At 44.3% G+C, this 12,343-nt stretch overlaps 1 protein-coding gene across 1 annotated transcript in view; it reads left to right on the top strand.

Annotated features, from left to right (window-relative positions):
* Positions 1-3,017: 3,017 nt before the first annotated feature.
* Positions 3,018-12,343, top strand: part of LOC128893241 (neurogenic locus protein delta-like) — a 51,458-nt gene continuing 42,132 nt past the window's right edge. The window contains exon 1 of the mRNA XM_054154070.1: positions 3,018-3,325. Coding sequence (XP_054010045.1) covers positions 3,275-3,325 — 51 coding nt within the window. The 5' untranslated portion in view covers positions 3,018-3,274. The remainder of the gene's footprint in view (positions 3,326-12,343) is intronic.

Here is a 12,343-nt window from a genome sequence, read left to right as displayed (position 1 = left end):
CTCTCTCTCTCTCTCTCTCTCTCTCTCTCTCTCTCTCTCTCCCTCTCCTCTCTCTCTCGTTTACGTCGGTAGCTTCTTTTCGACCTTCACGTGACACCGTCGGAAGTCGCTGGAGATCGGTCTTTGTTTTCCTCCGATCTCGAGGAGTCTCCAGTCTCACAAGGTGCGTTTGAAAATTGTTTTGTGACGAAATAACGCCGGTTGCCGGTTGTTGTATCCGTAAATAGTCGACGGCGGCCATTTCTGTTCCGAGAATAGCCCTCCAGCGCGCCAAAAATGAGAATTCCTCATCGAGGACCGAGCACGCGTGTGTACACACTCGTACGCAGAAACGCGCGTATGCTCTCTTAAAAACACGTAACGAGAATTGTTACTGCCAAGCGAATACGTACATCTCACTCGATCGTATATTTTTCTCTTTTGAATCCTACGACCCATAAAGCTTGCTTGTTTATTACTGTACGCGAAACTGCCGGTCGTTTCGACTGGACCGTCAAAAGTTGCACGTATTTCGCGAAAAAAAATTTTTTCCGTTAAATTGATTCGCAATGTAATTTATTAGCAGAGTTACATTCGAAAACTTTGTAATTTCTGTTTGAACTGTCGACGCGATAGCTACAAGTTCGTAGCGTGTATAAATTTTTATACGAAATCGTGTTAAATAGTGATTGGGTGCGATGTAAAAAAAAAATGAAGCGACGAGGTTACGTCTAAAATTCCAGTAAAAGCTAAAGTTGACAACGAAGGGTGTAATGGACGGTCCGAGTGAGGCAGCGAGATCGTAAAACGATCCTCGGGCTCGATAGTAAGGTTAGTGCGCTCCTCTCGTTCACGTGAGACGATATATGTATAGTTTTGCTTGGCTATACGATGTCTCGTGGGAAGGCTCGCTAGTCTGCTGCCATCTGCGTGGCTGTGTGCACTTGTAAGAACGCCGGTGAATGTGCGGACACGTAAGCCGTAGGCCATTGTCCACAGTGGTCAAGAACTCTTTGGCCGAACGACGAGGGTACGAACGGAGAAATATTGACGCAACGGGTCTGTTTACACTGGATACTGTCGCCCGAAGAAAAACGGTTCGCCGAGACGCCGAGACGACTAGACGCAATTCCGGCTGAAAATCTCCGCGGAACTCGTTCGATTCCGTGCGGACAGAAACGGACAAAAATTTGATTCGTGAAACACACGGCTCGTAAAAAATAGTACAGCGCGTTACCGACGAGTTTCTATTCGACTTGAAATGTGATTCTACGATTCAAACGTCTACTTTTATTTCAACGCATGTCGCGTAAAACGTATAGAGACGAGCTTTCAGGTAGACATTGTAACGTTCCGTCGACACAATGTAAAGAGGTGCGACAACTACTAATTCCTACCATTTCGGCAATATTCGATGTTCTTCGAAACGTCGACGCTATAAAGACTTTTGCAATCTTTACTTAACGAAATATGACATAATGATTTCCGACCGTGCAATTCCGAATGCAATTTTACCGTACAACGTGTAACACCAATGAAATATGTCGGTTGAAACGAGAATTCCGGCCATCCGTGTGACGAATGAATCGAGTCGAATTTTATGCCGTAACAGAAAAAAAAAACGGAGAGAGACGTTTTCTCGGCGCCTACCGACGCGATTAATTCTTCGCGGCGTTATACTTTGCCGCGCGAAGGAACCGGTAGCATACGTTAATACATTTACGACTGGTTCCAGCACTTTCTTTTCCTTTTTTTTTTCTTCTTCCTCTTCTCTGGCCGAAAACGCCCCTCGTGTTCCACGATCGTTGACGCTCGGCGCAGCACGCGTGGCGAAATGTCCATCTGCGCCTCTGGTTCTTCTTCTGGCCCCTATCCGCCCGTCTCGTAGCTCGCTCGCGTCTCGATAAGCGAAAAAAGTGCTTTTTGTCGGGTCACTCGCGCGGATATCTCTGCTCCTCCTGGGAGACGCGCACTGCGAGACACACGCGTGCGCAAAAACGCGCTTGCAACACGTGCTGCCCCGGCCGCGTGTTCGGTCGTTGGGCACCAGGCGACCCCCGACGTCGTGTTCCGGCAAGTCGTTGTTGAGGTTACGCGTGTTTCGCGAACATTCTCCGGTTTACCGTCAATAATAATAAACGGAAGAAAACTTTGGTTTCCGTGTAAACGAAATCGAAGGTAGCATCATCTCTAACGTATACCGTGTTCAGTCCATACTTTCGAAACTTAATACTTTGAGTAGCAGCGCATGCACGCCGTATAATTTCGTCTCTGGATGATCGTCAACCTTTCGGTCGGCGTTATTCATCTTTTATTTGATTTCTTTCGATCTTAAATTGATTTTAGTTTGGATTTTAAGAATACTTTGCGATCTGTATCGGCAAACAGCATCGGCGATATCGAATCCTTAGATTCGATTTAGTAACGATCGTTGTTTCTCGGAGACGGTACGCCACGGAATTACAACGAGTATCGTTACATGGACGTTGTTCAATTTTGTTGGAAATGGTATATTTGTTCGGTCGATTGCATGCGGATTTATAAAATCTGTCTTTGAATTGTATTTATTTAAATCGTACCGATTAGAAATTTCTGTATCTTTACGGTTCTGTATCATTAAGATCGAACTGAAATCACTTTAATTAAATAATGTATTTAGAGTGAAAAGAAATTTGTTGAAAACAATATTGGGTTGCCTGGAAAGTACATTCCGATTTTTAGTAGGCGATACAGGTCTGAGAATACATCGGAATGACTGAAAACGAATAACATGTGTACATTCCTTAACAGGTGGAAAGGTTGTGGAATAAAATGTTACATATATAGTTCAATAATAATATGCATCAAAATTCAATTTTGAATTCCTTCGAATTTTTCGTAAAAATAGGCACGAACTTTCCGGACAACCGAATATTTATTACAAACGGCGAGCAATTATAGTTCTACACGAAGAAATATGTAATTTAATTATTTTTTAATTTTTGTTACGATAAATTTTGTTTTGCAACGAGGTTTCTCTTGAAACGAATGTGAATGCTTTCAGGTGAACGCCTCAGGAGTGTTCGAGTTGAGGCTGAAGTCGTTCGTGAACGAGTACGGGAAAGACAGTCTGGGCAAGTGCTGCTCCGGTAGCACGTCCAAGACGGGCGAGTGCTCTGGCGTTTGCAAAACCAGGTTCAGGGTTTGCCTGAAACAGTATCAGGTGAAGATCGACACGACGACGCCGTGCACCTACGGCGACGTCGTCACGCCCGTACTGGGCGAAAACATCGTCAACCTTAGCCCGAACGTCGCCATGCCCAGTTTCACCAATCCCATCAGATTCCCGTTCGAGTTCACGTGGCCGGTGAGTGTCCTTGCTATGATTATTACCTAATTATAAGTAGTTAAACAAAAAAAAATAAAAAAAAAAAAATAAAAAAAAGAAAGAAAAATTTAAATTCCTCGAATTAATCATAAACCGTCAGATAACAGAATGATGTGTTCGTTGTTCTCCTTTGTTTCTGAGACATTCGATTTTTTCTTTTTTTTTTTTTTTTTGCGTCGCCAAACGGTTAGGTTAGATGGAAGGAAGATATGTTAATCGTGCTCAACCGTGACATAAATTAAAAACACTGTCACCGCGCGATTTGCAAGTACGATCGATATAGAGAGAGAAAAAAAAAAAAGAAGAAAAAGAAGGTGGCAATTGCGTGAGTCCTGGCGATGGAGCGATCGTAGATAAGCGAAAAATCGCGATTCCTCGACGTTTCCGTGCTCTTTTTGCGATCTCCTCGATTACCATAACATATATCGGCATGCGTCGTGGGACGCGAGAAATAGGTTCGTAACGCGAACGTAAGCGGAACTCGATTCGAGATACGGCGTAATGAATCGCGAAAAAACATCGATAAACGTTATATGAATGCCTTCTCGCGTTCATTTGCGAAACGTCGTCCGAGACTACCAGTTACCAAGTGGTTCGTTTTCGACCGATCTGCGACACGGGATCTCTGATTCTTTTCGCGTGGCGAGAGATTGCGTACACAATAGCGAAACGAAACGAAAGACGATTAGAGTTTCGACAATGGACACAGGCACGTGCCGGTGTCAGTTATATTTGACAAGTAATTCGATTACCGATTAACACGTTGATCGTTAACGTCACCCGTGCATCGGCGACAGTGCTTTTCACTGAGAAACGATAACTAATTAATTCTGAAAGTTAAATGTCATAGAAAATGAATTCAAATAAAATACTGGAATTTCGACGAAGTTACAGAACTAGATACAGAAATGAATGTTTCATTACGCAGTTTCCAAAAGTCTGTGAACAAAATTTAAACACGGTAGAGATTTTCAAGAGTTTTAGTCTGGCAGTGAACGTGTTAACTATCAGTATAATTAGTCGCAAAGAATTTGAAATACAACTAACATTCTTTAATTGTTGGTCGTTGTTGCACGAATAATTGAAATTATTCAATTATCGATAGCTATTAGATCTACCGGAATGTTCCGTCCATTTTTACAGTAAAATAATAAATTTGTCATACCTTGTAAAGTAAATTCGATCGAATAGCACAATTTTGATCGTTATTTATGACATCTTACCAGCGCGATTGCAATTTGTATATCATTTTTTAACGAATACGCGCATGATTCGTTGAAAGTTGTTGCAACCGGAACGGACAGAACTTTTCGGTAGACCGTAATATTTTTCCAATGTTATTTACCCCAACTCTGCCCCGAGCTACGAATCCACAGTAATTCGATTCTCGGTTACCAACTCGTCCGTTATGCGCTCCCGTGATTTTTCCGCACGTGCGAACGTGTCCAGAGTTGAAAGCCACGCAAATTTCGATCTTTGTCTCCGCTTATACAACGAGTGGCGAGCATTTGTCAAGGAAAATTAAGATCGCCGGGGACGGCTTGAAAGGGGGTCGTATCTTCGTCTTGTATCTTTCCACATTCTCGGACGAATCATCACGGCACGAGCTGAATTACGACCAGGTTGACCGATTCTCTTCGAGCGACGGCCGACGAGACTAGGGCGACGCCAGTGGATTATTCGCGTTTCCAAACTTTCAGAATTAATATTAAAATTACGTAAATTCAACACGGTCGAATAATTTCGTCAACGGTGCGAAAATTTCGTATGAAACTTTCAAATTTAACGTTTTCATTCTATGGATTGTAAAGCGCTAGAATCAAATTAATAATAAAATGGGTAATTTTACACGCGTGACGATACGAATAACGAAAGTACGTTGATTTGTCGAATATGTACTTATCGAATATGTACTTATCGAATACGTACTTATCGAATACGTACTTATCGAATATGTACTTATCGAATACGTACTTATCGAATACGTACTCTCTACGGATATTTAAAAGTACAAGGTGGCACGACTGAACGACACCACCAGCATGCGACCGCCTGTCGGCGAAACGGTTAATTTTTATCTTCAGCTGTTACAAACGTCGTGGTTCAGGCAGGTTCGTAAAGGTCCGTCTTCCTGGTTTCCGTTACAATCGATAAGAAAGAATTGAAAAGTAAATTGGTTGATTAGGGGAACATGAACTCGAAGCTGAACGCACTGTTGCTTTAATTTCCTCTTTATCGCGAGATGGGAAGCTCGCGTGTAACAGTTTACCGAATGTTCCGATGAGTCTGATAGCGAGAAAAGTACTTGTTGGTTGGACTAGTGGTGCTTGTGGGAAACCCTGAATTTGTTGTTCATGTTCGTATGTTCGAGCAAGTCGTTGATTTAAATATCGGGTGGACTGGAAAATAATATCCTTTCTTTTACGTAAATTCGAACAAATTTTTGAAAAAATTTCATTTCTATTTTTAATTAATAAATCGTACAATCGCTTCCGTTGTCGATAGCCTTTTGCCATCTAGCGTGCAAATCGTCGATGCCAGATCGATAGAAATCAACGAGCCGACGAACGATAAACAAGTATTTAAAATTCCAAAAACGACATTGTTTTCCGGTTCACGTAATATTTACGATTTCGTTGCGTTTTCAATGCATATAAAATAGTTTTAATCTTAACTTTTAACCTCCAATGAATAAGTCTAAATTATATGCGCACAAAACTATAGCGTATAACAAGAGAATATAGCGTGTAATTGTATATAATTGTATATAACTAACAATAAATGCTTGCACGAAACTGTCGATAATAATGGAATAAATCGAAATCGTCGATAAGTGGGTTAACGTCGAAATTGGGCTCGGTTTAATACTCGTGAAATACAATAGCGTAAAAATCTTACGGGAGCACTTATCTTGCACCTGTCGATAAGTAACCGGTCCTGCCCGGTAATTAATGAACAGAAGCGCGGAAGAAAGGGAATCGTTGGCAGCAAAAATTTCAACCTCCTGTCTTTTTCCAACTTTCTCGGGACCGCGGTAAAAAGAAAGGCTAGGTCGATCGCATTAAAAGCGTGTGTTTTTTCGTGCACGCGCTGCTCGCGAGTGCGACGAGGACCGGCGAACGAACCGGCAGATGGTGCCAGAGGCGAAAGAAAAAGAAAGAAAGGTGTCGTGGCACTTGTCTCTCCCTCCTGCTGTAGTTGTTATTGCTAGCTTGTTGTTGCTTCGATAATTCCCCCGACATTGGCGCGAGGACGGCACATTTTTCCCCAATTAAAAGTTCAACGTTGTCGTTCCAACCGTGCATTTTCGTACCTGTACGAGAGACCGCGCAGCGATTTAACGGCAGAAAAGAACTTGATTATTTCCGAAAGAATCGAAGGTATCGCTTACCGTCGATTCAAAATGAATTTCACGAGATTAATGTTATCGGTATTGGTAGCGCGATGTAACTTCCTTCCAAAAAAGTTCCGATCGTTTCGGTACGAATTCCATCGAGATGCAATCTGTTAACCCCGCGATACATGGACTATACGATGTTGTTTTCTTTAACACGTTGACTGCCGGACTGATTCTCTTGGAAATTTATACTGCGATCAAATTTTATTTACAGACAGTATTCGTTCTCGTGATTTCACCGAGATTCGATCATTTCATTCGAATACGTTTTCTTCGACGCTTCGCTTTCGAAACTAATTTCTTTAGTACCCAGGTATGGGTGAGATCGCGTTCAACGTGTTAATAAATTGTAACGAAATGAAGTTCGAGAGAGGATGGAGTAGAGAGAGTTCGCGTGAATAGAAGTGTCGACGAATTGGAGTATTTTCGCATCTTGAGGTAACAGGAAATGTGATTGGAAGGGCAGGGTCCAATACGGCGTCGAGTGCATTAACCACGTCTACGCCAATGTTTGCTCACCATCCCTGGTGTACGTCAGCTCGCTCGTTGCGCTGTTCCGCGCACTTCTGCCTATGAGACGCACTGCAGGGCCACTGGCAGATGGCTAGGCCTTTTGTGCTTCTCTACGCTTCCCTCGTAATCTCTTTCCCCTGGTCTCTCTCGCACCGACTGTTCCCCGTCCTCGTCTCTCCAAGCTCTCTCGTGAGCAGAGTTAAATTTACTAACCCATATGGCGCCCCTCGCGCCACCTTTGCGACCAGTTCGCCCGTCTCACTTGAAAAACGCCACCTCCTCCCGTCTCTCGTCTTTCGTCGTGTTCCCGGTAGAAAATTTTCTCATTTCGGTTCGACTTCTCCGCGAATGCTCGGTCGAAACGAAAAAATGTTCCTTTATCGTAGGATCTCGAATGTTCAAACACGCTTTTCGTCCTTTGCTTCTTACGTGCCCCGACTCTACCGAGCATTTATACTTATATTCTACTGAGCTTTATACAGCGTCGAACGTAACACTTGAGACATTTGTCTCGTTTCTTCTTTTCAGTATATTTCGAAGGAAACGAGACAAACTTCGGGTTTGTTCTTCTATCTAGGATTTCCCAAACTCCGACTTTATACCATTGCTGGACCTCTCTTTCACTCCGTACCAACGAAACATCCTTCCGAGCAAACGAAACTAAATTAAAAATGATTCGTACGACGTATGGCTGTAGCTTTTCATGAAAATCCCTAGCGTAGCTCTCGCTATACGCGGTACAATTATCAATGAAGCACAGAACTTCGTTCCCATGAGAGACTCTGTTTACAATTCCAACTTTATCGTTTCACCGGTATGTTTACCGTAGCCCCGTGTCTCTTTTTCGTTCTCTGGTATCGGCCGATATTAGAAGCTATATCGGACGAAAGAGGTTCGGTTCGAAGGCAGGAACTCACCGAGTGAGAGAAAAAGAAAAAAGAGTCGCGTTCTCGGAAGAGAGGCTGGTCGGAATCCTGCGTCGGAGAAGCAACCTTTGAGTCCCAGCACGGTAGTCTGTCTACGTTGGCGGCTGTGCGGAGGGATGAAGGGAACAGACGGCGGCGTCGTAACGTGTAATCGCTATTCGGAGTGCCTGGATTTATTTTCGTTGCGCCGATGCGTGAGAATGAGCTTCCGTCGGGCGAAAAACGCGCGCCCCTCGAGACCAATAATGAGAAACGTCGCGCCGTGACCAAACAGGAAACAGCAGAATTTTACAATAGACGCTTCCACGTACGTGATACGTTATTGAAGTTAAAGGTTCTCACTGGCCGGCTGGATACGGCGTAGATTCATTTCGTACAAACACCCGTAGTTTTCACCGACGCGAGACACGCAACCAGGAGAACCCAATCACGATTGAATTTAACCTCTTGGAGGATATCGACACACGCGTGGACATTTGCTTGTATATCAAAATTATTACAACCTTATCCAGGGAAATAGAAAGTTTCTGATTGCGAGTAACGTTGTTTCGTCAACATTCACGAGATTAGTACCGAAATTGTTTCTCCGATCTTGTTAAAAGCAAGGCAACATTTGTAACGAGGCATCTACGCGATCGTGTCGGCAGTTTAATTTTATTTTCAACGAGTCATTACGGCGGAACGAAAACAGTGGAAAACAAAAATTCGTTCGAAACGCGACGTTAAGGCATATTCGCACAGTTGTCTGGCGTTAACGACACCGGGATCTCCCACGAGCAGACAAAACCTTCGAAGTCCGAACGGCGCATCGACGGTGCCGGAAACGCGTTAATTACTGGAATTATCGCGATGCACAGCAAGCGAAAGCAACAATGTACCATTAATAACAGTTACGCGCGGTTGACGAGGGGTCGCCTTTATTCGATGCAATGATTGCGCAAAACAGAGGTGCGCGAAAACCTCCTTCTCCCCCCCCCCCCACATTTAATTCAATATTTTAAATTTGCATGACTCGTAGACCGAGTTATCAATCTATAGAATCTACGTCCATTCATAGAGTACGCGTATCAAGTACCGTAAAATTTGTTCTGTGTAATTTAATCGCGAATGGTTGTGGAAGATGAATGTATCGATTAATTACGTAGAAATCGAATAAATGTTTCGCGACGAGTTACGTAAAATTATACGGCTTTCTTAATCGCATGATTATATCAAATTACGCAGATTTTTAAATTACGCAATCGTATAAACGTACTAATTGAATCCGAAACGAACGATACGTTGAGTATTTTTTTCTTCTTCTTCTTTTTTTAATTAATTAATTTGGGTAATTATTAAAAAAAAAAAAAAAAGTTGAGCACCGCTGGTCCAGAGGAGCGAGGAGAGGACAGATCGGTTCGCGTCCGTTGGTTGCGATCTTGCACGGTGGATTCGTTCGTGGATAACCGCCTTAATTACCTCTGCGTCGGTCGATCGGGCGATAAGGAGGAGCCAGATTACCGAAACTCTTTCTGGGGAGTGGGGGGGGAGGAACTAGACACGCGTGTCTGCCGTTAATTAAGAGGCTGGAAAAGACAGAAGAGCCAGAGAGCTTGATACGTAATCGTAACCTTCGTCTCGTTGCATCAAGATCGAGGAACTCGCTCGCTCTTCAGCAGAGTTAATTGCTTCGCGTTACCGCTCTCCGCCATGGTGCTCGACTTATTAAAACAGCAGCGGCTACTGTGCTGCCGGGAATCCCCGAGACCGGAATTCGCTCGTTTCCACCAGATTTTCTGCACGCTCGTTTACCAGCGTTAGCCGGTATTTGTTGAACGACGATCGATAGTTTCTTCGTTATTTGGTGCCTGTTGTAGTCGTATTCCACAAATTCCGAAACGTCTCGGACGAATCATTCGTTTAGACGATGTCTCGTATCGTGTGATCGGAGAGTTTAGTTCGAAACATTCAACGACGATATTTCCAAACTAAGAATATATCTAAAAACTGTTTAGCAAAAAAATACGATTCAATCTCAAAATGTTACGTTCAACCTGATCCATCGCCGTCTCAATCCGAACGTACTCCGAGCCTCCGTAAATCTAGCGTTAACGAGTACACCCGATGTATTCCCGTAGTCCTGTCTATTCCGTGTTCGGAGTCGCCTAAAATCCTTATCAATCATTTTTCCATACGAGGCGTAACCCGATACGATGGCCGACGATGGGGCACAAAAGGATCATCAACGGGCTCAAAGAGTCATTAAAAAATTCCTTTCTTCCTTATCCTTCCTGTCTCCCGGTGCGTACCGGTCCACAAAGCGGCGCGTATCGTACCTACGTATATATACTCGAGGATCGTGGGTACCCCGACCATAGGACGACGGACGGATAACCAGAGAAAGCGAGAAGATCGCGCAAGGGACGCGGAGAAGCGGGACGAGGTTAAAAAGAGCGAGAGGGAGGGAGGGAGGGAGGGAGGGAGGGAGGAGGGAGGCATATCAAGGTGGTGCACGCAAGGTGGGAAGGTAGGGTAAAGGACAGAGAGAAGGTGGGACCGAGAGAGACGGAGGATCGTGGTCCCACGGCCGAAAAGGCTGCGTGATTCGCGTCCCAGACGATGGAACGGAGGAGAAGGGCGTCGGATGAATGGCTGACTCGGGTTGTACGGCGATGCGCGGCTTCCACGACGCGAAACGTTTAGCATAAATTACGTCTTAGACAGAGGACGCGGACTCTAGATGCCGGCTGACCGCCCCGGTACTGCTCGAGTCTCGATGCTCGGCATACCGGCGCTTCTTTCTAATCGTGTCACATAGCTCACACGGGCGAAATTCTTTTCCGGCTAAAGTATTTCGAGTAAACGACGAAAGCGATGCGCAACTTTGAATCCGGTATTTTGGTCGATTTGAACACCGTCTCGAACAAAGGATATAACGCATTATTTAATTGCTTTGATATCACAATCGCGAAGCTCGTTATCGAGCCGCGTGGATTATATGCATTTATGGCGAACGATAGATGATATGGAAAACAATTATTAAATATAATACACACGATGTGTGTAGAATATATTCGATTAATTAATGTAATTACAGCCCTTGTCCCCTCAAAGATACCTTCTCACGTTATAATCAGAGATACTAGAGTAATAATAATGGATGCGATATACCGGGGAATGCGTCTATCCAAGTGTTTATCTTACCAGAAATAACCGTAATTCATTTCCCAGCGAATGGGCCGTCTTTTACATCGGAGAACAATTTGAGTCGTCGCTGCAACATGTCGCGCATTTTTTCCACAATGTCGCCAAGAGATCAAACGAGGAAGCTTCTCGGTAGCGGGCGGCAAACTTATCACTTAAAGGCCAGCTCCTAAGATTTCTGGCCGACGCCGACGTTATAACGCGTATATCTTTAGAACCACCCGCGATCGACCTCTTTTCCACCTCATCGCTTCCTCTCTACCCGAGTCTTCGTCGCTCGAGGAACGGACTTGTCAACGCTGTCTATCCGGGTGCACGCGGCGATCCTCATTTGTTTTCGTATCGATTACGGTGAGAGGATGAATCGCGGAAGCCTCGACGGACGGAAAGAATGACGAGTAATCCCAGTCGGGGCGCCTCGAGCCTCGCGCGAGGTATTGTTGCCAATCGTGGGAAACCTGGCCGTTAATTAACCGTCAAAATCTAATTAGCGGGAATAACCAATTAGAGCGTTGCAACGGGTAATCGTTACGAACTGATGTACCCGGCTAAAAATAGCTTCCAACGAGGAAACATCGGGCGTCGATTTTCACGAATCCGTGCGAAGTTCGTTAAGTCTATTGCTAAAGATGTTCTTTGAACAAATCTGACGATTTGTCGATCCAAATCTATAAACAAAGTGCAACAAGAATTTTTTCGGAGATTTGACTCGAGTTGGAGTCTGCGGTGGATTCGTCAGAGGAGATATTCGGAAGGCGCGTGGAACCATGCGTTTGGTAGATAAAGACAGTTAGGGTTCGCGGTTTTCTCTCTCTTTCTAGCCGTGGTCGGACCTCCCCCCATACTCTATGGTATCTCTGTACGGTCGTGGAAGAAGTTCTTCTCAAGGGACCCTGGAAGAGCTCAACAAGAGAGCCTCCGTAATAATGGTGAAATGGATTTCTGCCCCGTGGGCATCTTTTTGCGTTCGTGAGCGCC

The sequence above is a fragment of the Hylaeus anthracinus genome, unplaced genomic scaffold (genome assembly GCF_026225885.1).
Source record: "Hylaeus anthracinus isolate JK02 unplaced genomic scaffold, UHH_iyHylAnth1.0_haploid 27299, whole genome shotgun sequence".
Lineage (NCBI taxonomy): Eukaryota > Metazoa > Arthropoda > Insecta > Hymenoptera > Colletidae > Hylaeus > Hylaeus anthracinus.
The sequence above is the reverse complement of the archived record's forward strand: the minus strand, read 5'-3'. Positions and strand labels throughout refer to the sequence as shown.